Source organism: Eleginops maclovinus, chromosome 21 (assembly GCF_036324505.1).
Source record: "Eleginops maclovinus isolate JMC-PN-2008 ecotype Puerto Natales chromosome 21, JC_Emac_rtc_rv5, whole genome shotgun sequence".
Lineage (NCBI taxonomy): Eukaryota > Metazoa > Chordata > Actinopteri > Perciformes > Eleginopidae > Eleginops > Eleginops maclovinus.
This window is the reverse complement of record NC_086369.1, coordinates 15,426,733-15,451,409: the sequence shown is the minus strand read 5'-3', so window position 1 is coordinate 15,451,409 and position 24,677 is coordinate 15,426,733. Positions and strand designations below refer to the sequence as shown.

Sequence of the window (24,677 nt, the reverse complement as noted above, 5' to 3'; positions counted from 1 at the left end):
CTATACGATGTGTGTAACTAATAAAATGTTATCGATATTTACATTTTATCAACTATACATCGTTAAAGGATCCTTAAGTATTGCAAAACTCAAGTTTATTAATATCCCGTCCCTGGTAAGGCCCCCCCTCTCATGATGAAACTCTCCTTGTTGTTGCAGCACTCATGCACGATGTTGTCATTTTTCCCAACCACAAATTAGAGTCCTGCATCAAGAGGAGGCCATGTATCATGGTGTGTGTGTGTGTGTGTGTGTGTGTGTGTGTGTGTGTGTGTGTGTGTGTGTGTGTGTGTGTGTGTGTGTGTGTGTGTGTGTGTGTGTGAGGTGCTATTACAGTGTGTGCTTCATCATTTTGATTCGTCCTCTTGTGACTGGGCAGCAGGACACTTGAGAGAGACGAGGCGGCGGAGGTGCAGCTCTGTATTAAACCAATTATTCACTTTCAGACATCGTTTTCTGCCACTGTGAATGTTTTTGTTTACCCGGCTCAACAAAAAAAAATGTAGCGAATGGGGGGTGTCATCCACGGAGCAGCAGCTGGGAGTGTAAACATGTTTTCCTCCACCCTCCTCCCTCCTGAAGGATGAATCAAAAGGCTGCTGTTAGGAGATTTAATTCTGAGAAGGCTCTCTCCGGGGCGCCACGCTGCACTAAGAAGAGAAAATCCTTCAATTAGCAGAGTACGCCTTCATCTCAGGACCAAAGTCACCTTCATATTATCCCTAAATTAATATCAAACATCACTTCCAATCAATCAGAGTGTATTAACTCCTCACGTATTCCCCTTTGCATCATTAATACACAACAGAAAACATCCATTCCTCCCCTTCATGCTCTTTGTAAGGTCGAACACACCTGTGTGCACAGAAGACAAACTGTAGACTGTAGATCATTGAGGCTTTTTAATTCCTAATCACACAAGGCACAGCTGTGTGGGTTTCAATGACAGTTTGTGGGACTCAAATTGGGTTTGCAGGACTTCGGAAAAGTCAGTGGGGGACGAAAGCTTCAAAAACAGTTCGTTTGATAGATTCCTCTGGTCCGAGCGGAGCATCATAAGTGAGATTTACTGAGATTTGCCTCTGTATTCAAAATCCCAGAGAGTATACTGGTTAAAGTGATGATTGGCTATAAAATGGGGCTTTTTGAAGGATTATTTACATTCAAATCTGTCTCAATTACCTCAAAAACAGGTCAAAATACAACAGAATGTTGGTTAAATCAAAAAACACTTTGTTTTGGATTGAGAAACTTACTTCAAATCCTGATTTACCTTCAAAAAGATGAAAGAAATGACCCTGAATCAAAAGAAAACCACCTCCTGATTGACTATCAACACTTCCCTGTGTGTTGTTGGGCAGCTTCAGATTGTTGTGTTGTTTTCATCGAGGTCGGAGCACTGCCAGTCTCATCACAATCTCCCCGTCACAGGAGGCGAGGAAGGTAAAATATTTTTCCCCAGATGGGATGAACGGAGGAGGCCTGTCTGCACTAAAAGCATTTTCACACTGCAGGAGCAATCTGCTGCAGCACTGCTGTGACCCAGATCATCCCTGTTCAAATAGCAAAGCCCCCGATGAAGCAGTGAACCCCTGGGTCAGTAAACTTCCTTCAGCATCCACGATTTTACGGCTCTAAAAGGTTACAGCTGAGCATGCATTTTGGTGTTAAAGGCGTTAAAAGGACCAGTGGATGCTGCAGAATGTCCTCCCCTGTGCTCAGCCCCAGATGTCCTGCAGGTAGCGCTTCTCCTCCCGCAGCCCGGCCACCGCCTTCATGGCGTCCAGCTGGTCCACCTGCAGCTCCGCCCTGATCAGCTCCAGCAGGGAGTCGTTCACGTCTTTAGCCATGTTCTTAGCATCTCTGGAGGGGGAAAAAAGGGGGATATATCAGAGGAAAGGAGGTGTCATCCATGGAAATGTTTCTGGACTGTCCTATGGTGTCTAAGACGGGGTTATTGTAACTAATGATGACATTTTAGGGAAAATATGCCGTTAAATATATGTGAGAGACACAGAAATTAAATTGCTTCTTGAATGGGGGAGATCAGTCAAGTTTACAACCACAACAAGCTTTTAACTTCATTCAAACACCCCTTTCCAACCTTCTATTTTATATGTATGAGTAAATATTTAGGCCTGGCCCTACCATAAAACTAAAGCTTTCTGGAAAAACTAAACGAACATTAGTAAAGTAACTTTAAAGACAGCTAATGTGAAATTGTGTGCCTAAATGTAAATTCAGATCAATTGAAACCTGCAGTAAAAGCAACCATAGCTTTTCATCCTGGAGGAAGCTGCTGGAGTGCTGCTGCTGCAGCATATTGGGCAGATTCATCATCCTGTGCACCTAAAGTGATCTTCTTTACTCGGAGGAATTCAAACAGCACTGACGCTTCAAAGATCATTTACTCAAAGGTGAGCTTTTGGAGAGAGGGGAGGGATACTGAGCTGAAGTGTTGACGTGACTCCACTTTAGCTTGCATTGAGAGAAACAACATGTATGTATAAAGTATAAACACACTATAGCACTGTCCCACATGTTGCATCAGTGTGACAGTTAGAGAGAAATAACTTCAGCACAGTTTGATATTTCTTATGCAGTAAGTTCCTCCCTCGCTCCCAAGCAACACGACTCATTAGCATAGTGGTTATTTAGCAGAGGATGCATCTCCAAGTTCACAGAGTCTGTTATTTAGCAGCGTGCTTTTGACTCTCTGTTAAAGCGAACAGTTTAAAGTTTCTTTAATATTCATAATGTTGACATTGGGATGACTTTCGAATGATGTCTTTTCATCGTGCTTGAACACTTCTGCGTGTATTTGTGCGCAGAAGTTGCAGACAACATTTAGCTATGCTATTCCAGTGGTGGCTGCGTAGGATTGTTCCGGGCTTATGTGATCCAATCATCTCCAAGAAGTCCAAAAGTCAACATTTATTTAAAAAGTAAACGTGTTGTCGTTCTCGCAGCATGCTTTTATCTTAGCAAACATCCTGCAAACATCCAAAGTTGTTTGCGTTTAACCTTAAAATATTTTCACTTTGCTCAAAAGTTTGCTTATCAGCTTCCTGCACGAGTTACACTAAACTAATAAAGAGACTTTATATTTCCGTCTCACCCGCAGACGTAGAGGAAGCCCTTCTGTGTGAGCAGGATGTCGGTGACATGTCGGCTGTTCCTCAGCAGGTTGTGCTGCACGTATCTGGGTGGTGCTGCGGAGGTGAAGGCCTCCTCCTGCTCCTCCGGATCATCTCTGGAGAAACACACCTTCAGATGGCTCAGTGCGCCACTGGACACAAAGCCCTCCAGCTCCTCTCTTAGACAAGGACGGCAGAAACACATTGAAAATATTTAAATAACTTCCAAGTTATTCCTGAAGTCTTCGTCCTGATGTGAGGAAAAGTTTCTGTCCAAATCTAGAAGAGAAAGAAGTGAATTGAAGAGCAGCTTTGAGGGATAGATAGAGGATTGAATGGAGTCAATAAGTTATTTTACTCATACTGTACTTAAGCAAAGATCTGAGTAGCTAAAAGTCATAAACTATGATACATTATTCGAGGTTAAGCTACCCAGCAGTATATACATCATTCAATTAAAGCCCATCTTCACCAAGTGCAACTCTGACATGATGAATTAATGCCTTAATAATCATAATACGATGACTGAATATATTTGACACAGAGATGAGTACTTTTATTTTTGGTACTTTAAGTCTATTTTGATGCTTCTTTCGTTATTTTACTTTGCATGCAGGACTTTTACTTTCACTTGGAAACATAGATGTACACATGTATTGTAACCTAGAAGTATTCCAGCCTTATAATGCCAAGTATTCAGTTTTCATAATCTCCCTTTCACATCAAAGTCTCGCTGTATATTTAGCTTCATGTTTAAGACGAGACGTATATAACCCCGAACACTTCCTGTCAGGCTTGATAAAACAGCGCACTGACGGGCAAAAGGTCTGAGCACAACTGGGAAAGACAACCAATTTCTGGTGTTTAATGAGACAAATCCCCCCCAAAAATATGGATTTCATCAGCAAGGCCGAGCCTCTGTTATAAGCATCTTTTTTAAATCAATGTTGCAGCCTTCAGTCGGTGGGGGGTGTAACCTCGCTCCCTGTCGGTGTTTCGCCTGCCAAATACTCCTCCGTCTCCACAGAGCCGGGGGAGCTATTGGGAGGAGAGGAAGGAGGAAGGAGGAGGCGAGGGAGGGAGGTTAAGAGTGCTCAGAGCGTCTTGTTTCAAGTTAAGCAGTCCGAAAAGGCAGGAACACACACACACACACACACACACACACAAGCCGCAGCTCGGGGATCATGGGTGAAGGTCCTCACCTCGGGGGTCTGTGTTTTGCAGTAACCCTTCGACTGAAATAAGATATTTCACACACACACACACACACACACACACACACACACACACACACACACACACACACACACACACACACACACACACACACACACACACACACACACACACACACACACACACACACACACACACACACACACACACACACACACACACACACACACACTAAAGCGAGGGATGAGTACGGCTGTCTTTGTTCTGTGTGAAGCAGACAAGTGTTGCTTCTCCTCAAATGCCTTCCATCTAACGGCAGCAAAAGGATATTAGGTTTTATGGTACTGTATTGATTCTTAAAAATACTGTAATTTAAATCAACAGTTATAAAATATACAAATACAGCAAATCATCCAGACTATCCGTTTCTTCTCTTATGTACAGATAAGGTTTCTCTCTCCGCCTCTCCACACTCAGAGCCTGGGGCAACATCCCAGACCTCAACGTGCACCCAGCAGGCCTCCAGTGATGTTTCCACAGCAGGAAATCACTCGCCGTGAGGCGGCAGAGGACCAGGATGGAGGTGGTGAGGGGGAAGCAGTTTGATGTGACACACAGATTGGCATCAGCCTCTCAGAGACGATGAGTGCTGCGGCTGATTGAGGAGCCTCGTTAGTTTTTAGATGGGAATTCAGAACACGATCACAGAGTTGGTCACATTCAGTGGTGGAAAGCAACTTTCACATTTACACAAGTACTGTATTTATTTCAGGTACTTATCATTTAATTGAGTATTTCCATGTAGTGCTACTTTATACTTCCACTCCAATACAATGTGGACTATTCTGATGCTAATACTTGGGTTCTTTTACTGAAATCACTTTTGTAATGCGAGACTCAATCATGTACAGAATATTCCTACTGAGGTAATAACACCGTTACCTTTCATAAAAGTACCTCTTCCACTTCTGGTCACATCCCATCTCCACATTTAGCAATATTTATAAGCAGAGGTAAAGAAGTTCTCCGATATCTTCACCAAAGTAAAAGTCCTGGTCTCATAATACTTCATACCAGATAAAAGTCCTGAGCTCCTCCAGAAAAATGTTGTACGTTAAGTATAATATATATCAAAGTAGAAGTAGTCTTTTCACAGTATGGAAAGCCTATCACAAGTGTTTAGAAGCTATGAGTGTTCAATAAATGTAGAGGAGAAAAGAGTAATACATCATGGAGTAGCTTGAAATGGAAATACTCAAGTAGGATTTTGTTCGAACAGTATTTGAGTAAACGTACTTTATTACTTCCTCTTCTGTTAATAAGCCTAAAGAGCCAGTGATACTCTATTCATCCCTTAGTGAACTTTTCTTTTAAAAATACGGCATGCTGAATAAAAGTGCTGAAACTATGCTAAGCAGGGGCAGAGCCACACCTCAAATAAAACCCACGGAGATGAAGGCAGGAGGAGCCTCCGCTGCAGGTGTGTTGTTATTATTCTGCTAACCTATTCAAATCGAGTACAACTCTTTGCGGGTGGCTCATAAAACACAGACTAATCGCTTTGGTCAACACAGTGTGGGGGAGGGAGGGGGGGGGGGTTCATCAGAGAAGCCCACACTGTGAACAAACCAGCGACGACTACCTGGCTGTGAGTCGGTGTTTAACTAAAGGATAGAAGAAGCAGAGGGGAGCAAACAGCGTCCTCTGTGATCTATTCCTGTGTGATTAAGGATGCTAATCCATGCGCACTGTTTAATCCTGCAAAATAACTCACTGCTGCAGCCTTTAATGCACGCTGATCCTGGAGAGAGGCGATCAATGAGGGTGTTTATAAGAGTGTGGGGCCAAAACACACTGATAAAAAGCGAAGAGGTGGATGTTAGTGTACAAAACAAGAGATCGATGCAACAAAGGAGGAATAGTATTAGTAGAGTTGAGTTTAAATAAACCTGATACACAGTATTTTTCTGCAAACAAGAAAATATAACAAAGATTTAATATAACGGGACAGATTAGCTCAGAAAACCACTTCCCCTTTAGTTCCTGTCAGGAATACATCAGGGATGAAGCTTCAATTTGAATGCTTTTTATCAATTCTGCGTCCAAGTTTGAATCTGGTTGTCAAATGTACTTTGGTTTAGCTTTCAACATAAAGAACGATTGATTTCTCTTCCGATTTATTGACAAAATATGAAAATCAGTAAAAACATTGCAGACATTGTACTTAATGTAAGGGTCCTGACAACATGTCATACAAATTGTAAAAATGATTAGAACCATGAGAAAATATTTGGATAAAAAACAAGATATCTTTTTTTATGAATTATGCTTAATTGATGAGGTTTTTGCAACAGTTTAAATGAACTTTGAAATATTCATAAATATGAGAGTCGTATTACATTTTAAGAGCATATACTATTCCTGTAAAAATGTGGGTTTTAATTGAGTTTTTGGAGGCCAGCGTACCACTTCGTGAACACAACATGGCACGCTCGTTAGCATACAGTACATTTTTTAACCATTTAGCCATAAGGAGCAACATTAGCTTAATGCGCATCCATTTGGAGTGAGCGGACAAATTACTAATATTCCCCAATCATTTTAGATCCATGAGTGAAATGCAATTATCTAGAGTCACATTACAGTTCATGCCAACGCAACACAATGCTGTATTGTTGTTCAGTCTCACTCTGATGTGGCCTTCACTGACCCAACTCTGACTGTCTGTTTTCTGGGTTTACATTTTATGATACGTCCTTGCACAATGCTAATGTGTGCAGCTGAAGAAAGGACACCCACGTGTGCATCCAGACATCCAAAAGTACCTCTGACTCTCAGAAGGTTACAGAATGTATGTATATAATAATAGGAAAATATATGAGTGCTCCGCTCACCTGAACAGGTAGTCTCTGTCTCTGTGGCGACACCCGAAGAACAACCAGGTCTCCCCAAATATGGCATCAGGGTTCTCCTTCCTCTCAATCTCCCTGAAAGTCAAACAGTGGATGTTAGCGGTCGATCAATAGCGGCAGACGAGCGGAGCAGATGGAGGAGAGCGAGTCCTTCCTCGCTGCAGAGGTTAAAGAAGAGTAGTGACACCATTAAGCACCGTCTGCAACGACAGGACACAAGTGCCCCCATTACCCAATGCAGCGCGGACGTATTATTACATTTCACCCAAACAGAAAGATACATCCCATCACCACGCGCTGCAATCAAGCTGCAAAAAACTGCTCCTGCAAAAAGTGATTCCTCTGGTGGTTTGGGAGTTTGGCAAAGCTCCCAGAATCCTTTGCAGGCGATGGCACAAAGCGGCTCTGAAGATGCCGGTATCTGCGCCGCACACCTGCTGCAAAGGTGACAGCTCCCCCTCCCTGATAACAACAGGTGACCCCCAACCTTTCATGATGCCATCAATCAGACGACTCCCCAAAGAGCCCGCATTATCTGTCACCCCCGTCTGTAGGTGGGGAGGAGGGGGTAGAGAGAGGTGACCGATCACGATGAGGAGACCCACTGAGAGGCACTGAGTCTGGGCCCTTTCTGCTGCTGCACCTTTTGGAGAAGGTGCTGCCTCCTCTAAACTTCCTCTTTGATATTCACCGACAGGCCGAGTCATGCTCTGTGTTTCCTGGAAAACACAGAGCATGACTCAGCCAAATCTTCAGCTTGGCGCATAAAAAATGTATTGTAAGAGCATTAGTCGATGAGTTAAGCAACAGGAAGTGATTGATGAGTTAATCAATCCACCAAAGTGACGACATTTATCAGATCCAAAGTTGTAAACACGGGATTTATCCTCTGGTTTTCAGATTTCCCACAGTCCTTAAACTGTTAATTTCAAACTCACATACAAGTACAGAGAGATGTGCTTCCCTTTAACTTCCTCATTACTATTCAGCAACACCCTGAATCATGCTTTATGATTTCCAGCAATTAAAACGGCGGCCAACTCTCCAGCTTGGAGTCTGGTTTCTGGTGCACAACAAACACTACATCTTTTAACCAAACGTAGGAATACATTAGTTTGAGTTACTTACATCAGTCGTGATCACACAGAAAAATAAAGTAAATATTGAATAGGGATTTGTTATTATTACTTCTGGCCAGGTTTCAAAGGCATGTTCTCTTTTTAGAAACTTGTCAAAAATTCACTTTACAAGCAGTTCTTTGTCCCAGTATTTCATTTACACTGTTTTGCATGCATTTGAATTGCCCTTTCTGAGGTATTTTTGATGTTTGTTCTTATACATCTTGTATATTGTAGGTTTGCTGTAGCTATTGTGCATCTGACTGTCTACTTTTCAACTCTCTGACAGTCCCTGAACGCTCCTTAGAGTACGTGGTTCACATTTTTGTATTTTTCTTGTACGTGTACTCCGTGAACTCAGATTTAAGGTTGTTGGGAGACAATCGCCCCCTTGTGCAACATTGCGTGGTGATACTAAAGGATGGAGGTGATACTAAAGGATGGAGAGTGGGACTTTATTGAAAGCAGTTCATCAAGCAAAGACTCTGCAGGCTTCAGCTTCTTTAAATGTGAGCGTTTGTTTTGTTTTATGTCGTGTGAATTCCTCTTTGAGACTGTGGCGCACGATGTGAAGACGTCAGCTCGGACTGAAGGATAAACACATGAATGCAAAAGTGCGATGGTAAACAAAGCTTCCCTTTTTTTAATTAAAGGAGAAGTTCGTTTGATCTCTCCGTCTGCAACAGAGGCGTCTGGATCCAAACGCTCAGATATAGTCCATTAGCATCCGGGACGAGATTCCTCTGATCTGCAAACAGCCCGAAGTAAACTCATTTTAGTGCTCGTCGCTCTTCTCCCACCGCCTGCCCTGAAGGGATCAATACCAATATGAAAAACCTGGATTCCATTCTGAGCAGACCACACCGGCGCCTCTCTCTGAATACAAATCACATCACATCACATGCCGGCACTATAACGGCCCGCAACACAATCCCAGAGGGGGGGGCGGCATCCACAGACGGAGCACTCCATTTGGGGGTGAAATCAGAGGCCTTTCAGAGGATCAACAGGCGAGGGACCGGGGTGAACACTTGGTTGGTAAACATCCCAATCATCTCAAATCTTTCATCCAGCTCTGAGAGGGTTGTTTTTTTAGGTGTAAAAAGCCTAAAGAGAACAACAACTCCAAGCTTAATCCCTGAAATTACGTCGCAGAATTACACGCATTTATATCTTTTTAAAAACACAGGACCATGCCGAGTGTGTCCCAATTGTAATCAGCTGTCTGGACGGACTGATAGAGCTCAATATTTGCACACACAAACGTCATAATAATTATATTGAACGTATAACTGCCAACCTCAATATTAAAACTGACGGAGATAAGGGCTTTCCACCCAATATTTGTTAAACTGTCATTGCTCCGAGCTTAAAAACAATCCCATCCTCAATATAATCCTCACAGGCAGACCACAACAATCAATAGCATACCACCAGGGGGGTTATTAAAATCTGCCTGTACCCTGAAGCGAGCCTCTGACCTTTAGAGACGCTTCTTCTCCTTGTTCTTGCTACAGGAGCTACAAAGTCTTTCTTTTGGAAACAGCCATCGATTAACAGCATGGGTGGAGGGATGTGTGGGGGGGGGGGTTGGATCGAAGTGTCCCTGTGTTGCTGTGCTGCTAACAGGACCCTCCTCAGGCCTGCAGGCAGAAATAGCGCCCCGTCGACAAACTGCAGATTGTTATCTCCTATCTGAGCGCAGCATCAGCCGCCGAGGCTTTGTTAGGTTCTGTACGATGTGACAGGCTCCTCACAATCCTGCAGCAAAACACACTACTGGGGGGGGGGGGGCTTGCAAGGAAAACACACGTTTGGAATTGAATAAAAGACATTCAAAATCAATCCAACATTGGAGTCTCAAGGATGCATTTGATGAGGTGTTGTTTTCTCTAAAAAAATCAATCAAGGTCTGAGTGTTTAGCCCCCAGGTTTGCAGGGACAGAAACATTAATAAATCAATAAATGTGTTTTTATTATCTTTGATTTGAAAATGCAATGCTGTGGCAGCGCTGTAAGGATCAAAGTGGGATCATTTGTGGGAATGCTGAGGCAGCTGTGTGACCGTAAAATAAAGGGGGGACTAAACAAAAGCCCCAAAAAGTGACACTGTCCTAAAAGAAAGCTCAGGAAAAGCATAGTTTTTCAAATTAAAAGCCCCCAACACTCACTGTAAGTTCACTGCAACCAACAGTATGACCTACTTTCTGAATAAAAGTTCCACATGGTAACTGTATATTCAGACACAGGATGAGGCTTATTTTCAAAATAAAAGCCCACAACAATCACTGTATGGGAACTGGAACCTATGGAAAGACATCGTTTTTCTAAATAAAAGCCCCAGAAAGTAACATGTATCTTAAAATGTGACTTTTTCATGCAACTCAAATTTACATTAAAACCATTTTCTTTTTAACCTTTCTATATTATGGGTCTACTTCAGCTTTTCTATGACTTTCATATGTATTCCTACTTATTCACCTTGTTCTTACACATTGAAATCCATAGAAACAGTATTCACTTTGAGAAATTGCATAATACACACACACACACACACACACACACACACACACACACACACACACACACACACACACACACACACACACACACACACACACACACACACACACACACACACACACACACACACACACACACACACACACACACACACACACACACACACACACACACACACACACACACACACACACACACACACACACCTTTACCTTGATCATCGAGAGGGTTTGACAGAAACCGTGTGCCATTTTTAGTGTCTTCACATCCCTGAGGTGCCAACAGCTCTCTACCCACATGACCTCTCATCCTCCCGGCAGAAAATCCTCCCCCGACTCACCTCTCAGAGCAATTACCCGCCGACGCCAGGCGCCACAACAGAGCAGGCGTCCGGCGAATTTAGACACAATTGGAGCTGACTGGGGCATAACCTCATTTACACAAAGCCACCCAAGAGTTAGACATGTCCGTCTGACTAAGAAGTCATAGTGTCTGAGGGCTGGCTGCCACACACAGCTATCAGCGAGCCTCAGTCAGAGTAAGTCTTCCTGACAGCTCATCATTTCTGCTATCCTGATTCAGCCATCAATTTAAAACCTCGGAAAATTAAACAAACTGTCACGTTTTCTGCAGGATTCAGATTTACAGCGCAGTTTAACAAGCTGGGAGAAGTGCTCAGCTAACAGTCAATATCCTCACACCAACTCTACATCGATTACAAGCAATGATTTACCAAAACAACATGGCCACCACACCTTCTGGACTCTAAACTTTCAAATCAATAAAGCTCCATTTGCTGCGTTGCCTCTTCATTACAAGCCGAGTCATAAACCGGTGCGTTGCTTTAATTTATTCCTGTTGAGACGAGTGAAGCATATGAAATAATCCCTGACGTGATCACAGCCGCGGCCAGATTTATTGTGAGATCTGCATGACGTCGACTTTTATGGGCTTTGAGCACGGTCTCATTTAATTGTCTCTGCAGATTACCAGAAAAATATGCAGAGAGGATGTGCACTTAACATGGTTTGAACGGTGTGAATATTCATTATTCAATATTCATTTGTAGCAGGGTGAAGAGCACCATTCAGCATTTAACCTGCATGTTTCTGAAGCTTCCCATGAAATTAAGATGGCCTTCTTCAGCAGCACCTCTTATAAGATCACACACAGTATCACTTGATCCTGTTGTTGGGGACATGTGCAAACAAAGGGAATCTCCATAAACACCATAATAGGTCTGAATGATTTATCAGATGCAAATCTAAATTGTGATTGAACAGAACCTAATTTTCTAATCAATCCAACTTTATGCATGTTTGCATATCACGACTTCCTATTGGTTGAGTTAAATCTTAAAGTCGACGTGGTGCTTAATAAAGAAATCAATCACATTTAGTAAAACTAAAAAAGCCCAACAATTTCACACATTTCCAGGCACCTTAATTCCTGATCTATCATACCTGTTCCTCCTATTGCCTCCTAACACAAAGGTCTGACCTACATGAAAGAGTAGTTTATATGCTGATGGCATCTAATTCAGTGTTGGTCTTAAAAGGATGTATTACTGGTGTGTAGAGACTAATACAGAAGTTAAGGAATACAAAAAAAGAAATGCACGCTTAATTGCTATTGAAATATATTTTAAAAAACACAATTGAGTTTTTTTTCCCGCATCGCACAGCCCTGAACGTCTGTCTCACTGGGTGAAAATGTCTCTTATATTGTGCAACATAATATGTTCATACCTCTGCTGCAGGAAGCCAATGAAGGGAGCGACTCCCGTCCCCGGTCCGACCATGATGAAGGGCGCCGACAGGTCAGAGGGAGGCCGGAAGAGGCACTTAGGTCTCAGACTCACGTGGATCTGCGGTCAGAAGCATTTCAAATAACAAGAGTAATTACAACGCAGCTGAGAAATCACTGCAGGGCGACCAATCTATCAATGGATCGACTTAATATTCACACAGGGAACTCGTGAACTCCATAGAGTCTGTGGTGGAGAGGATTTAAGTTGCTTTAATTTAAATTAATGTGTTAATTAACCACACACACACAGAGCTGGCAAAACATACAGTAAAACTCCCTAGTTTAATCCTTAATGCTTTATGTTCTGCAGTTTCTCAAAGACACTATTTTCTGCCCAAAATTCTTCCATTTTACGAAGGATTTCTAATATTTTACGATATTTAAAGACCAAGAAAGGTGTTGATTTCTACGTAGCCACCAGCGGTACATGTATTTGTTTTCTCCATAGGAGAGGTGGGGGTTGCATTTATTCCAGCAGCCTTAGAAATTAATCAGTCCTGAGTTCACAGATCCAGCGTACTCCTTACCTGTGGCGATTCAGCCTTCTCTGGGAAAACCGGGACAGGATGGACGAGGTCAAACAGCCAACCGGTGCACAGCCCTCGCCTCCCCGCAGGCCGCGCAGTGCATGCTGGGAACTCCACCACGTTGAAGACAAAATGCAACCTTCCTGGATACCTGAGCCAGGAGCTACAGAGACGAGGCCGCAAAGTGTGAGAGGCAGAGAAGACAGAGAGGGAACAATAGTGTGTGTGGGTGTGTGTGTGTGTGTGTGTGTGTGTGTGTGTGTGTGTGTGTGTGTGTGTGTGTGTGTGTGTGTGTGTGTGTGTGTGTGTGTGTGTGTGTGTGTGTGTGAGAGAGAGAGGCATAGAGACAGTGAGGAAGAGAGGAGCAGGGAGGAGCGGGGAGAGGAGACACAAGTGTTATAATGGAGGATAGAGACAAAGAAATCTAGGTAGAACTCATCAAAGGAACAAAGAAAACAGCAAAAATGGACATGCCGTTTTATTCAATCATTTATGCCCATTCTACGTTGAATGAGATAAACTGGATGTATTTAAACACTGATAATCATAGAAAAGTGGCTTTTGTTAAAAGATCTTTTCATGCATTTATTTTGTCTATGTTGAAGTTGGTTTGGTAAAGCTTCCACTTTAACTTCTAACACTTGAGAGGGGCAGACAGCTAACCAATTCATCCGTTCATTAAGTAGTCTGATTTAATTATCAGTTCTTTTCATTATTATTTTTAGACCATTTATACATTATTTTTTACTAGTATACTCTAGAATTGAGCTTCACTCTGACACCTGCTTTTCTCTACACTCAAAAACCACTGTCAGTGAGTGAGGAATAACAACTTCCTGTGCGTCTGTGTTGCTTCAATATAACCTGCTCTCTCTCCTCTGTGTTGCAGTCCTCACTGCCGGCCGAGAAAGTCTCACACTCTCTCATCCTCCACTTCCTGTGGGCCACTGGAGACCTCTATTGACCACGGCATCAATAATTCAGCCTCTAATGTCTCTGCACCACCTGATAGACTACAGTACCATCTCCCCTGTCCCTCCCTGCCTATCTGACTCACACACACACACACACACACACACACACACACACACACACACACACACACACACACACACACACACACACACACACACACACACACACACACACACACACACACACACACACACACACACACACACACACACACACACACACACACACACACACACACACACACACACACACACACACACACACACACCCCTAAGTGCGGGCCTAATGAGAGGATCAGAGAAGTTTTGACATTGTGTTAGATGTTCCTGTTCCACACGAGCTTTGAAGCAAACCTAATGGCTTAACAGGAAGAGCAAATCAATGGCTGGCTAAGTGAGGGAAAGGAGGAACGCTTGGGCCTTTTTAAACTAAGCACAACTCGCTAAAGGCTGCAGGATATTTACAGTGCACTCCTTCCTGCATGTTTTATCCCAAGCATTAGGTCTGCATCTTATCTCCATGATCAATTTATCTGACCAGTCTTAATGGCTTGGTCTATAAAATGAAGAAAAAGTGAAAAATGGCTATCAGAGTTCCTCAAAGTCGAAAGTGATGTCTTGTTTTGTCAGTGCAAAACCCAAAGATTTTAATGCAGTGTATCATTTTACTTTATGATATAAACATAGAGGGACCTTTCTGACATTTTGCATGAAAAATAACTTCAAATTTGAATCAAAAATCTAAATATTTGGTGACTACTTTCAACCTAAGCACACAAACCATGAGCTTCAATTCGTAGGATTTAACAAAGGAAATCCATTGCAAACTTAGGCAGAAACTCACATAAATAATACGTTTTATCATGAATAATTGCAAAATGTCACACCTAATACTACTTACGGAGCTTCCCTTTGATGTTATAATAAACCAGATCAAATACTTCAGACGGTAAATAACAAACAAAGTAAATGCATCTTAAAATATCAGTCTTAAAAAATGACATTTCACCGTTAATATTATGCATCTTTTCTAGAAGTTAATTATATCAAAATGTATGAAACCTGACAGAAGAATATACCGCTCCCCTTTGCCTACTTATATCTGCATTGCCAGGACTGAGATGTATTTGTAATAAACGCTTTATGATTTCTGATATACCCTTCTCCGTCATCACAAATGCAATTCAGTCTGAAAGAAGGCAGCTGTGTCACGGGAAAATTAAACATTGGTATCCAAACAGATGACGGAGGGGAGTTCGTATTTCTCTTGCAGCTGTGTGAATGATAAAAGGCATCCGTCTTCAAATAAAGGACAATGACGGATCAATTATTCCTATAGCATGCCATCATTTTAAATCATAACCATTATTGCAGAAAGGAGAGTTTGCTGTCACTGGAAAAGTGGAAGCAATCACTCTAAATAAGACAAATGAACCAATTATTTAACTCCTCTACATGAGCAATTAAAATATTAGAAAAGTGTGTATTTGTACTCATTGTGCAGCAGTAGAAATAAGGAATCCTCCACAATAAGTACTGGTAGATACTTATTATTGAATAGTCTCAGTTCAGTTATGCTATAGGAGTACTTTTTATATCCCTATTTTTCTGTCTCCTTACCTGGCTGCTGAATAAGGCCGGGGCTGCAGTTTCGGCAAATGCTCTGAAAGGAAAGCACATCTGTCAATCATCCTGCAGCACTGCTGATATTGTGTTACAGAGACACTTATAACAGGGAGCAGACACAATAAATGAAAGTCATCTGGGTCTATTGAGATGTCCTACCTACCACCCCCCCACCCAGGGTACAGTCCTGTTTCTGGGACACACTTCTATATTTATGAAATTACAAACTCAGGGTTATGAATTCCCAAGTGTCCAGATGTGGAGCCAGTTGGAAACAGATTGCTTATGCAGGCCTTATTTCAATGCCAGCCGTGAAGGTGCCCTCTTTCAGGGAGTAGCTAATGTGCAGAGCAACCGTGAGAAGGTGTCAGAGCAATCAGGGAAACTTGAAGGAGTTACGGATAACTTTTCACCCGTAGCAACAAGGTTTGCTATTCGCTATGCCGGTGATGTAGTGACCCTTTTTCCTCAGCCTGGTTTCAGACGAAGAGGACTCGGGGCTTAATTTCAAGACCAACACTGCTAGTAGATTGCATGCAGTAGATAATAATTTAGCATAGTGATTCAAGTACTTCACTGACTTTCTTTGCCCAATGTTTGGGTAGATCACTCTTGAAACAACAAACTATTTTGAGTAATAAATGGAAAAGTAATGATTTTTTGGGGGGTTTTCATTCCACCTTTGCCTCTCTACTGTAATATTTGATTCTGCCCTGACATTTAAAAGACAGACCCCATTGTTTTTATTGAGTTTTGAGTCAGTCGTGAACTGAGAAACTGCTTTTTACGGGCATGTAATGTTCAAATGGCCTCAAAACCTTTTTGGTATATGTATGTCCTATGATCAAGTCATAATAAACTACATTGAATATCTTGTATTTCTGATATCGTATGATATTTTCTGATCACAAACATGTCAATTTAGAAACTGGATTTCTCCTCTGGGCAGTTCAACATCTTCCAGTGTGAAGTAATTGGTAGCTGTTGTTAGAATTTGTTTCCTGAGGATGATTTGATGGCAGAGTGGATCTTTCAGAATAATCAAAAGCATGCCGATGGTTCGCATGTTGCACATCTTAAATATTACCTGCACATTGGTGCCGTCACTCGTCTACTCTTGCCCCAGTTTAGGTTACTATGATAACACAATCTCTAACTATCCGATGTGGGCACGGTGATGGAGAGGTGCGTGATGTGCACCATATGTACCAGCTGAGGCCTTACAATAACACATTTTTCCTGCTAAATTGGCTGGAAAGACAAACAGCTGGACTGAATCTGCTCTCGCGTCTCTTAAAAAGCTCAGAGACAGCTCTGACGCTGACGTCCGTTTCATCTCTCAGAGCTGGGACCTGTTTTTTCTTTAACGGTGATGCATGAAACACTTAAAGTAAGAAAGACGATCTTGAACTAAAACATTGTCCGTACCCGAAGAGTAGCCTTCTACTAAACATACATCACGTTCAGATCCAAAAAGCTGCAGGCCTCACACATATGGACTGAACTAAAATTCCTGTGAGATGAGGTGTATGGATACCTTGTCTCATACTGCAGCACCTCTGTTCACCCTCTGTCTGAAACCAGAGTCCAGTCTGCTGTGATTGGTTAGCTGGCTGTTGTGATTGGTCAACCTCTTAGGGATGTCCCGCCCCTTAACCTATCACGTACAATGTGTTTGAGCGCTAGCCAATAGGGGATTGTAGATATTGGGGTTGAGGGTATTATTTGTTTGTTTATATGGTAAATATATACATTTCATACGAGTTATGGAGAGGGGGGTTGCTTCATACAAACCTAGAGTAATACTTTTCAGACATGTAATATTTATTTTCCTTTTTATTAGAGAATGTGTATATTCAGATGTAGCTGAATTAAAAAGGTTGGCTTATTTATCAGAAGTAAATGAATTCAGTCTAAAAGTATGAATAGACGACACAGCGTGGTACAGAAAAGGGTGTTGTCCATAGCTTTATAAATATAATACAAAAGGAGGAAGAATAAAAGCATGTTCAAAATAATTTAAATTGTGAGTTTTATACAAAACATTATTATTCTTTGTACAACTGGTTTGAAGTATTTCACAAAAACCTCAGGGTCTCGGATTTACTGAGGCGAGACAATAAGCCGGCCTTGCTGTGCTTTAATCAATATGTTTGCACTATAGCTGCAACTCGCAGTAATTATTTCAATAATGAGGACTAAGCAGCAGCAGAGTGGAGGAAAAAAAGCTTTCAAAGTTTCTCAAATAAGAAAACAGTAGATCCCTGAAGGAGAAAAATGTGTTTGGACAAATCCTCTCATACAACACATCCAGAAGCCGTCGCCTCCATAGAAACACACACCTCTGTATCATGTACAATCCTCTGCTCCATGCCTTTCTATCACATCGTGACAGCACATGTCCGAAACGGAGGACAGTCAATCCATCATCTCACATCACCGTTATCTGCTGCTGGATGCAAAGGATATATCACTTTTAAACCCAGTGCTTTTTTATGTTGCAGCGAGCGGCATCTCAGAAATATGTATTTAGAAAGAAGAAGCTCTTCCAAAAAATACAGTCCCAGGGTCCCCGCTATGTTTCAGAAATGATCCTTTTCAGGGGTATCATCGATCATACTGCACAACAATATAATCTATTCCATCTCAAAGTCTCTTGGCGCTGCAATTCATATGCAGAAGGACCGTTTTAGTTGGGAAAAATGAGATAGCAATGTAGTGGAACATAAAAGTTACACTTCATAAGATATATGGATAGTTTCTTTAGAACTATCCTGCAGAGAAAATGAGCTAAGTTGTTAGCCTTAAAGCATTAAGGAGAATCCTCTCTGGGCAGATCTTTTTATTTTATATAATAGCCCACACATGCTCATTTCTAAGTTTCTTCTGAGGAGGGAATCTGCAAGATCATGGTTTTCCTGACCCATTTAAAAGGTTTTCCCTGGCATTAGTGAATTAACTGGGAACGTATGTGATATGTAGAGCGTTCAGTGTGACTTCATTTCAACATTTTCTACAGAGTCGAGCTTTCCACAGGCCACATTCAAGCTAAAGAGAATAAAAAGAATGACACTGCACGCCTGGAACAGTTTTATCTGAGCCCTGGGGTAATGTAAAATTAAAAAATGGACATGGAGAATATTCAGCTCCCTGTGGAAATGCCCCAAAGTTTTTCATCCGACACACGATGTGAAACAACGACGACAGAACAAGAGCGCTGACTTTGTGAAGCAGGTATCTACATTTTTAACCAGCCTTTACTTTCCTAAACAGCCTGCACTTAGATGCATCTCATCTCATTAGTTATAGTTAGTGTATAACACCATGAATAAGCAACACCTCCAGTCAAAGTAATGAACTGAGACCGGTGCAAAAATTGCAGCGCTGTGCTTTACAGCTGACAGAGTCAGAGTTGACCATTAACCGACGACCCAAAATGATACTGCAGGTTTTTGTTCTTGCAAAGCTCAGTGGCTCTCCACTAAACATCCCCCTGATCCTCCAATCACAGCTGTTGCCTTGAAGGCTCTCCAACGGCGCATTTTTCACGAGGGCACGATCGTCACGATCCCAAATTTCTGCATCAGTTCACAACTGAAAAAAAAGGTGCTGTGGTTGGCAAATAGGCCAAAAATAACCGACATTGGGGAAGGCCGAGAGCTGTGACACAGCTGTTTTAGAGGACAACTCCTCTTGTATGTAAAGCTGCAGCCAACTCATTTCACTGTCTGCTAAGTTTCAGTCGGAGCTTATCAGATCTTTACTCAATGACCAGCCAAATCAATAAATGAGCCGAGAGGAAATGTCAACCACCAGTTGGCTGGAAACGGTCAAAAGAAGAAACAACACTTAAATAAAAGATCTGTATTCTTAGCAGGGAGGAAAATAGGGATAAACTGAGAAAATAACTCTTGGCTTGCAGCTAAAATACTGTTATTATATTCACAGAAATTGTGACACAGATACAAATTGGAGCTACACAGACTTAAAAATGAGACACGGAAATGAGAGTTGATCCTTCGGGGAGCACAGAGATGTTCACTGTCTGACCGTTCAGTTTAATTAAATCGCACAACATCAGCCAGCAGACTGCGATAATAACTCTGGTTTTCTGTGGCTGCAGTGACCCCTGCTGGAGGGAATCACTCACACAGACTAACGTGCATGGTTAAAAGATTCTTAAATAAATACAGAAAGTACGCCTGACATAACCTGGGGTGTTTCAAATTGAAATTAAATGGTTTTAATTTAATTATACCGCTGAGATTTGTACAGGTGCAGCCTGAATCCCAATGTCATGTCAATCACTGTAATTCCTCTTTTGCTCCAGGCAACGTTTAATCAAACATGCATCTATTATAATAGTCTTTTTTTTTATTTAAACATCTTTAAATATATGCCAGAATATTCTCAGTGTTATCTCATTAGTCACTGGATAAATGTGCATAACGTGTACCCGTTTCCCATGTAAGGCTGCAAATACGGATTATTTTCATTATTCTGCCGATCCGTTTCTTGGTCAATTGGAGCGAAAAATCTCCTCAAAGTCCACGGTGATGCCTTTAAATGCAAAGACATTTACACTTTACACTTTAATACAATATAAAACAGAGAAAAGTGGGAAATCTCTATAATTAAGAGGTTGAAAACTGGTTTTTCTGACATGTTGGTATGGAAAAATTACCCTAATTATACATAAATTATCAAAGTATAGGCAACTATGTTTCTGTCAATCAATTTATGAATCAGTTGATGATGTGAAATGGAGATTAAATTAAAAATAAATTGATAAAATAAATGTAATGTTTAATCAAATGTTGTACTTAGAAAATCTCCATATTTGAGAGGCTGAATAAATCCATTCCTGCCACGTTTGCAAGAAAAATCACTGGATTTATATATCAATTATCGACAACTGGCAACTATTTTAAACTCATTTAGATTAATCAATAAGGTTACTCATCATGGCAGCTATTTTTCTAGGATAAAGGAAAAGGATAAATGATGTGATGTTTTGACTGATTGGAGAAGTGTAGCAGAAGGCATCTGACCTATGAGGAGGCTGAGGGGAGGCGAACAGGAGGTGAAGGCGGAGAGGAGCTCCATCAGGCCCAGGCTCTGGTCCCTCACATGCAGGTTGTAGTCTGCGCTGCCCTGTTTACTGCACAGCTCTTGCAGTCTCCTCCTCTGCACGCCGTCGTCCGTATGCTCCACCAGCGCCCGCAGGAACGCCTGACAAAGAAACGGAAAATAAAAAGGTCACTCTCAACCTCCGACCGTGTCACGGTCGCTCTTTCAGTTCTTCTGACCTACGTTTTCATTCACCATCATATAAAGAAGAGGAATTTAATGCATACTCTAACAGGACAGAATCACATTGTACATATTCCAGGAAAGGTCTTTGTTAGTTTTCTAGGTATATGAAACTTTAGAGGCAGACCTTGACGGTAACCCACTTGTAGATAAAAAGCCTTTTATTATTCACTTAGCACTTACTTCTACTGAAGAAGCAGTAATAGTTTATAAAATGCAGACAGTGAATCTTTATGTGCTGCAAGATCAATTTAAGAGTACTTTTTGACCTTTTCTACAGAAGTAAAATGCCTGGGATAACATGAAAACGGTCTTCCCACTTATTATGCTGATGTGGCAATGCACTTTCCAAAGTAAAGAGCTGTAGTGGAACGTCTGTACCTTCTTAGGAACGCTCCGGATCTCCAGACACCATGTGAGCAAGTACAGCAGAGAAATGTTGGGGGGAACGTGGGCTGGCACCTGGGCACCTGTAACCAGAGAGGAAAGAACATGGGGGAATTATTATAGGTATGAATGTCCCAACTCTTTCTACACTGGTTGCATGTTACATTTATTTGACAGGCACTGTTTACCTTTCTTCTTAGTGTCTTTACGTAGAGAAAGCTGAACACTGTGGTTTCTCTGCTCATAAAGGCCCAATCTGTGGAGCATGACCTCAGTGTCTTTGTTTGGGCAGAACACATCAAAGGAATCCCCCGGCTGATATGTCAGGTTTGGGTGAGCCTTAGAGTAAAAAGGTGCATTTAAAATCAAAACAGCCATCTCAATTTAATAGAAAACTGTTCAGAATTTGCATGAATGTAAAGTGTTGTGTCATGCTTACAGAGAGGTCCAGCTCCAAGAGAAGAGCTGTCTTGACTGAATCTCCTCTGGTCAGCTGAAGGGCTCTGGATATGGGAACCTCATGCAGAGTCTCCTTGTTTGACGGTCCAACAATCTGCAAAAATAAACGAGTTAAAAAAGGGAAATAAGGCTTAAAATTCTGGTTCTGCCATCAGCGTCCTCCCTCACCTGTTGCACAGTGCCTGCCTCCTGAAGGGTGACATCGAGGTAGGGAGGAGGCAGAGCGGGGACATTGAGAGTGGACTCAGACAGCGGCGGCAGGGAGTGTGTCAGGGAAGCTGCTAATGCAACATGAAGAACTGTAGCATCGACGCTCTGTGTCACCGCTGCAGAAACACTGGCAGTACCAAGAGGCTGGGATGGAAACACCGGACCCCCTGCAGAAACAGCTGGCCTGAGATCAGATGCAGCAGACGCTGAAGCAGCGGTTGCTAAATTGGAGAGGCTTTCTGCAGATGCTCCAGTCGACCCACAGTCCTGCTGGTCAGTTATTCTCAAAAGGTTAAGTTGGACATCTGGTATGGATGAATCAGGAGTTTCCTTTATTGAATCCCCTGCTTCTGCATTAGCGTAACCAGTCTTATCAGAAGCCATTTTTGATAAAGCTCCTTTGATTGCTTTCCACAGTCCTTCCAGCCAGGGGTCCACGACCACCTCCAGTCTAGAGTAAACAAAGTCAACAAAACCATAAACAGTAATGTAATAAAAAAAGAGAGAGGGCCTGAATGTTTTTCCTGCAGAACTTACCCTACACCATCATCTGCATATCCTGTCGCATAGAATTGTTTGGCTCCAAGTTCCTGCAGACGACGCTCAGCCGTCTTCCCGCAGTTGCAGAAATTTGCATAATTTGTGTCTCCTAAAGCTGGAGCAGAGAGAGGGAAACAGATGGAATATTTCTCCAGTCAGTGGCTCTGCAGAGTGATGACACAGACATGTTTTGCAAATCAAGTCCCCCCATATTGAAAAAGGACCCAACAAGAGCTACTTTAGACCTTCATTATGGGATTTACCTAAAAGTGCATAGCAAAGGTGTCTATAGTGGTCAGAGGGGAGGGTCTTCTTCTTGATGCGCTTTACAAATTGCAGGGCATTGTCTGGTGGTTCCCCGTCTCCAGTGGTAGATAAAATAAAGACCACCGGGGCCTTCTCCTCCTCCAGATTGTACTGGAACCAGTTATATGATTATTCAGTGAGTGATGTTTTGTCCAGCCGATGTGAAATCTCATTATATTTATATAAATCACAACACGACATCACATTTAGTTAGCGATTAGATATTTGTTTTAGTGAGTAAACACCCATGCATGGTCTTGAAAGGTCTTATAATGTATTATATATACCTTCTCATTCTGGTTCAAGCAACTGAGCTCAGCCACCAGTCCATGCTCCTCTGCCACATCGGCTATTCCCTCTGCTAGGGACTCGGCCTGGCCCTTCTGAGACCCGTAGAGAACCACAAACCGAGGCTTCACTTCACAGGGCATGCTGGAGAATTAAAAAAAAAAACAATTTGGAGATTTACACATGTCTAAATAGACCTTTTTCCTTACACGTTCACAGTTTTGACTGTCCATAATTGATGATACTCTTAATAACATTTACAATGGCTTAGTTGTGTTCAAAAGTCCTCGTAAGCTATCACTCTTAGTACGTTGAGAGTATTTTGATCCTGAAATAGTTCTTAATTAAGTAAGATTTTGAGTGCAGGGTATTACCACTTTTACCAGAGCAACTGTCTCAATATGTCACCACTTCACACTCGGCTATATAACTAACTAATGATATAAATCAAAAGTCAATTTACTTGTTTTTTTGCCATGTTACAAAATCGTGTCAGTGCAATAAAGGAAGATATATCATGCCCTCTTTGCACAGCATAGCCAAAACACTCAGGTAATCAGTCAAACACAACATTATGAAACATTGAAATAGAGGCACAGAAAGAAACATAAACAGATATTAACAATACAAGCAGGAGAAGACAACACAGCCACTGTAGAGGAGTTAAACATTAAGTATCAACTGACGAGTTGGGTTTAATTGATCTCATTTTACCTAGATAATCCAGATGTTAACAGGTTACAAGCAGGCTGCCTCAGAGTCAGCTAACATTACACTACCAGAGCACACGTGGTTTTTAGCATGTTATCGGCCTTTCTCTAATCTAATGCTAAATCAATAACAACATTTAGCTAACTGTTAGCATGTAGCCAACTAACAAGTAACTGACAACTCTGACACACGGAAGACAAGCCCTGTTGGATGTTGTCTTTTAGTAACTAAACGTATCCCTTTCAAAACAAAGCGAAATCCCGAAAATGTCTTTAGAAGTGGATGTAAAGAAAGTAAAATGTGTTTTATACCTTTTCAAATCTATTCACTCACTTCAGTCCTTCTCATGCCTCTCCGGGAACTAACGCGAGATCATGGCAGGTGGAACGTGATATGAAGAAACCACATTACAAAAATATATCCTTTTCTTCTAACCTTAAACTGTAATTTATAAAACCTTGTAATCGTTTACAGCATCATTTCAATACAGGTCAGTGTATTGTGTGTGTTGATTCTGATTGTTGATGGGGGAAAGAGCGTTTTCATGTGTAATAATAAAACGTACTTAATCTATTTAGCAGTCCTTCCCATGCATCTCCAGAACTAACGCGAGATCATGGCACAAACGTGATCGGGAGAAACCACCCTACTAATAAAATAT

At 41.8% G+C, this 24,677-nt stretch overlaps 1 protein-coding gene across 5 annotated transcripts; it reads right to left on the bottom strand.

Moving 5' to 3' along the window:
* Positions 1-887: 887 nt before the first annotated feature.
* Positions 888-24,618, bottom strand: mtrr (5-methyltetrahydrofolate-homocysteine methyltransferase reductase). 5 transcript variants are annotated; one of them, XR_010168312.1, is made up of 15 exons: positions 24,328-24,618; positions 23,305-23,449; positions 22,975-23,128; positions 22,709-22,826; positions 22,130-22,622; positions 21,942-22,055; positions 21,691-21,841; positions 21,497-21,585; positions 20,854-21,034; positions 15,797-15,839; positions 13,203-13,365; positions 12,615-12,733; positions 7,208-7,300; positions 3,119-3,312; positions 888-1,863 (listed from the first exon to the last, which is right to left on the bottom strand). XR_010168312.1 is itself a non-coding variant. In XM_063912112.1 (15 exons), the coding sequence occupies exons 2-15, from the start codon at positions 23,446-23,448 to the stop codon at positions 1,719-1,721; spliced, it is 2,205 nt and encodes a 734-aa protein (XP_063768182.1). In that variant the 5' UTR covers position 23,449; positions 24,328-24,616; the 3' UTR covers positions 888-1,718. The 5 variants fall into 5 exon arrangements, 4 of the variants coding, with proteins under 4 accessions (XP_063768182.1, XP_063768183.1, XP_063768184.1 ...); XM_063912112.1 differs by having other exon boundaries at positions 3,119-3,316; positions 24,328-24,616; XM_063912113.1 differs by having other exon boundaries at positions 3,119-3,316; positions 24,350-24,616.
* Between the last annotated feature and the right edge of the window lie 59 nt (positions 24,619-24,677).

Bases quoted from the DNA above. Each gene is read 5' to 3' on its own strand.
- mtrr (XM_063912112.1), bottom strand. From the start codon at position 23,448: ATGCCCTGTGAAGTGAAGCCTCGGTTTGTGGTTCTCTACGGGTCTCAG. The intron at 22,056-22,129 runs GTGAGGGAGGAC...TTATTTTTGCAG, and splicing joins AGGCAGGCACTGTGCAACAG to ATTGTTGGACCGTCAAACAA. The intron at 21,586-21,690 runs GTAAACAGTGCC...CTCTGGTTACAG, and splicing joins TAAAGACACTAAGAAGAAAG to GTGCCCAGGTGCCAGCCCAC.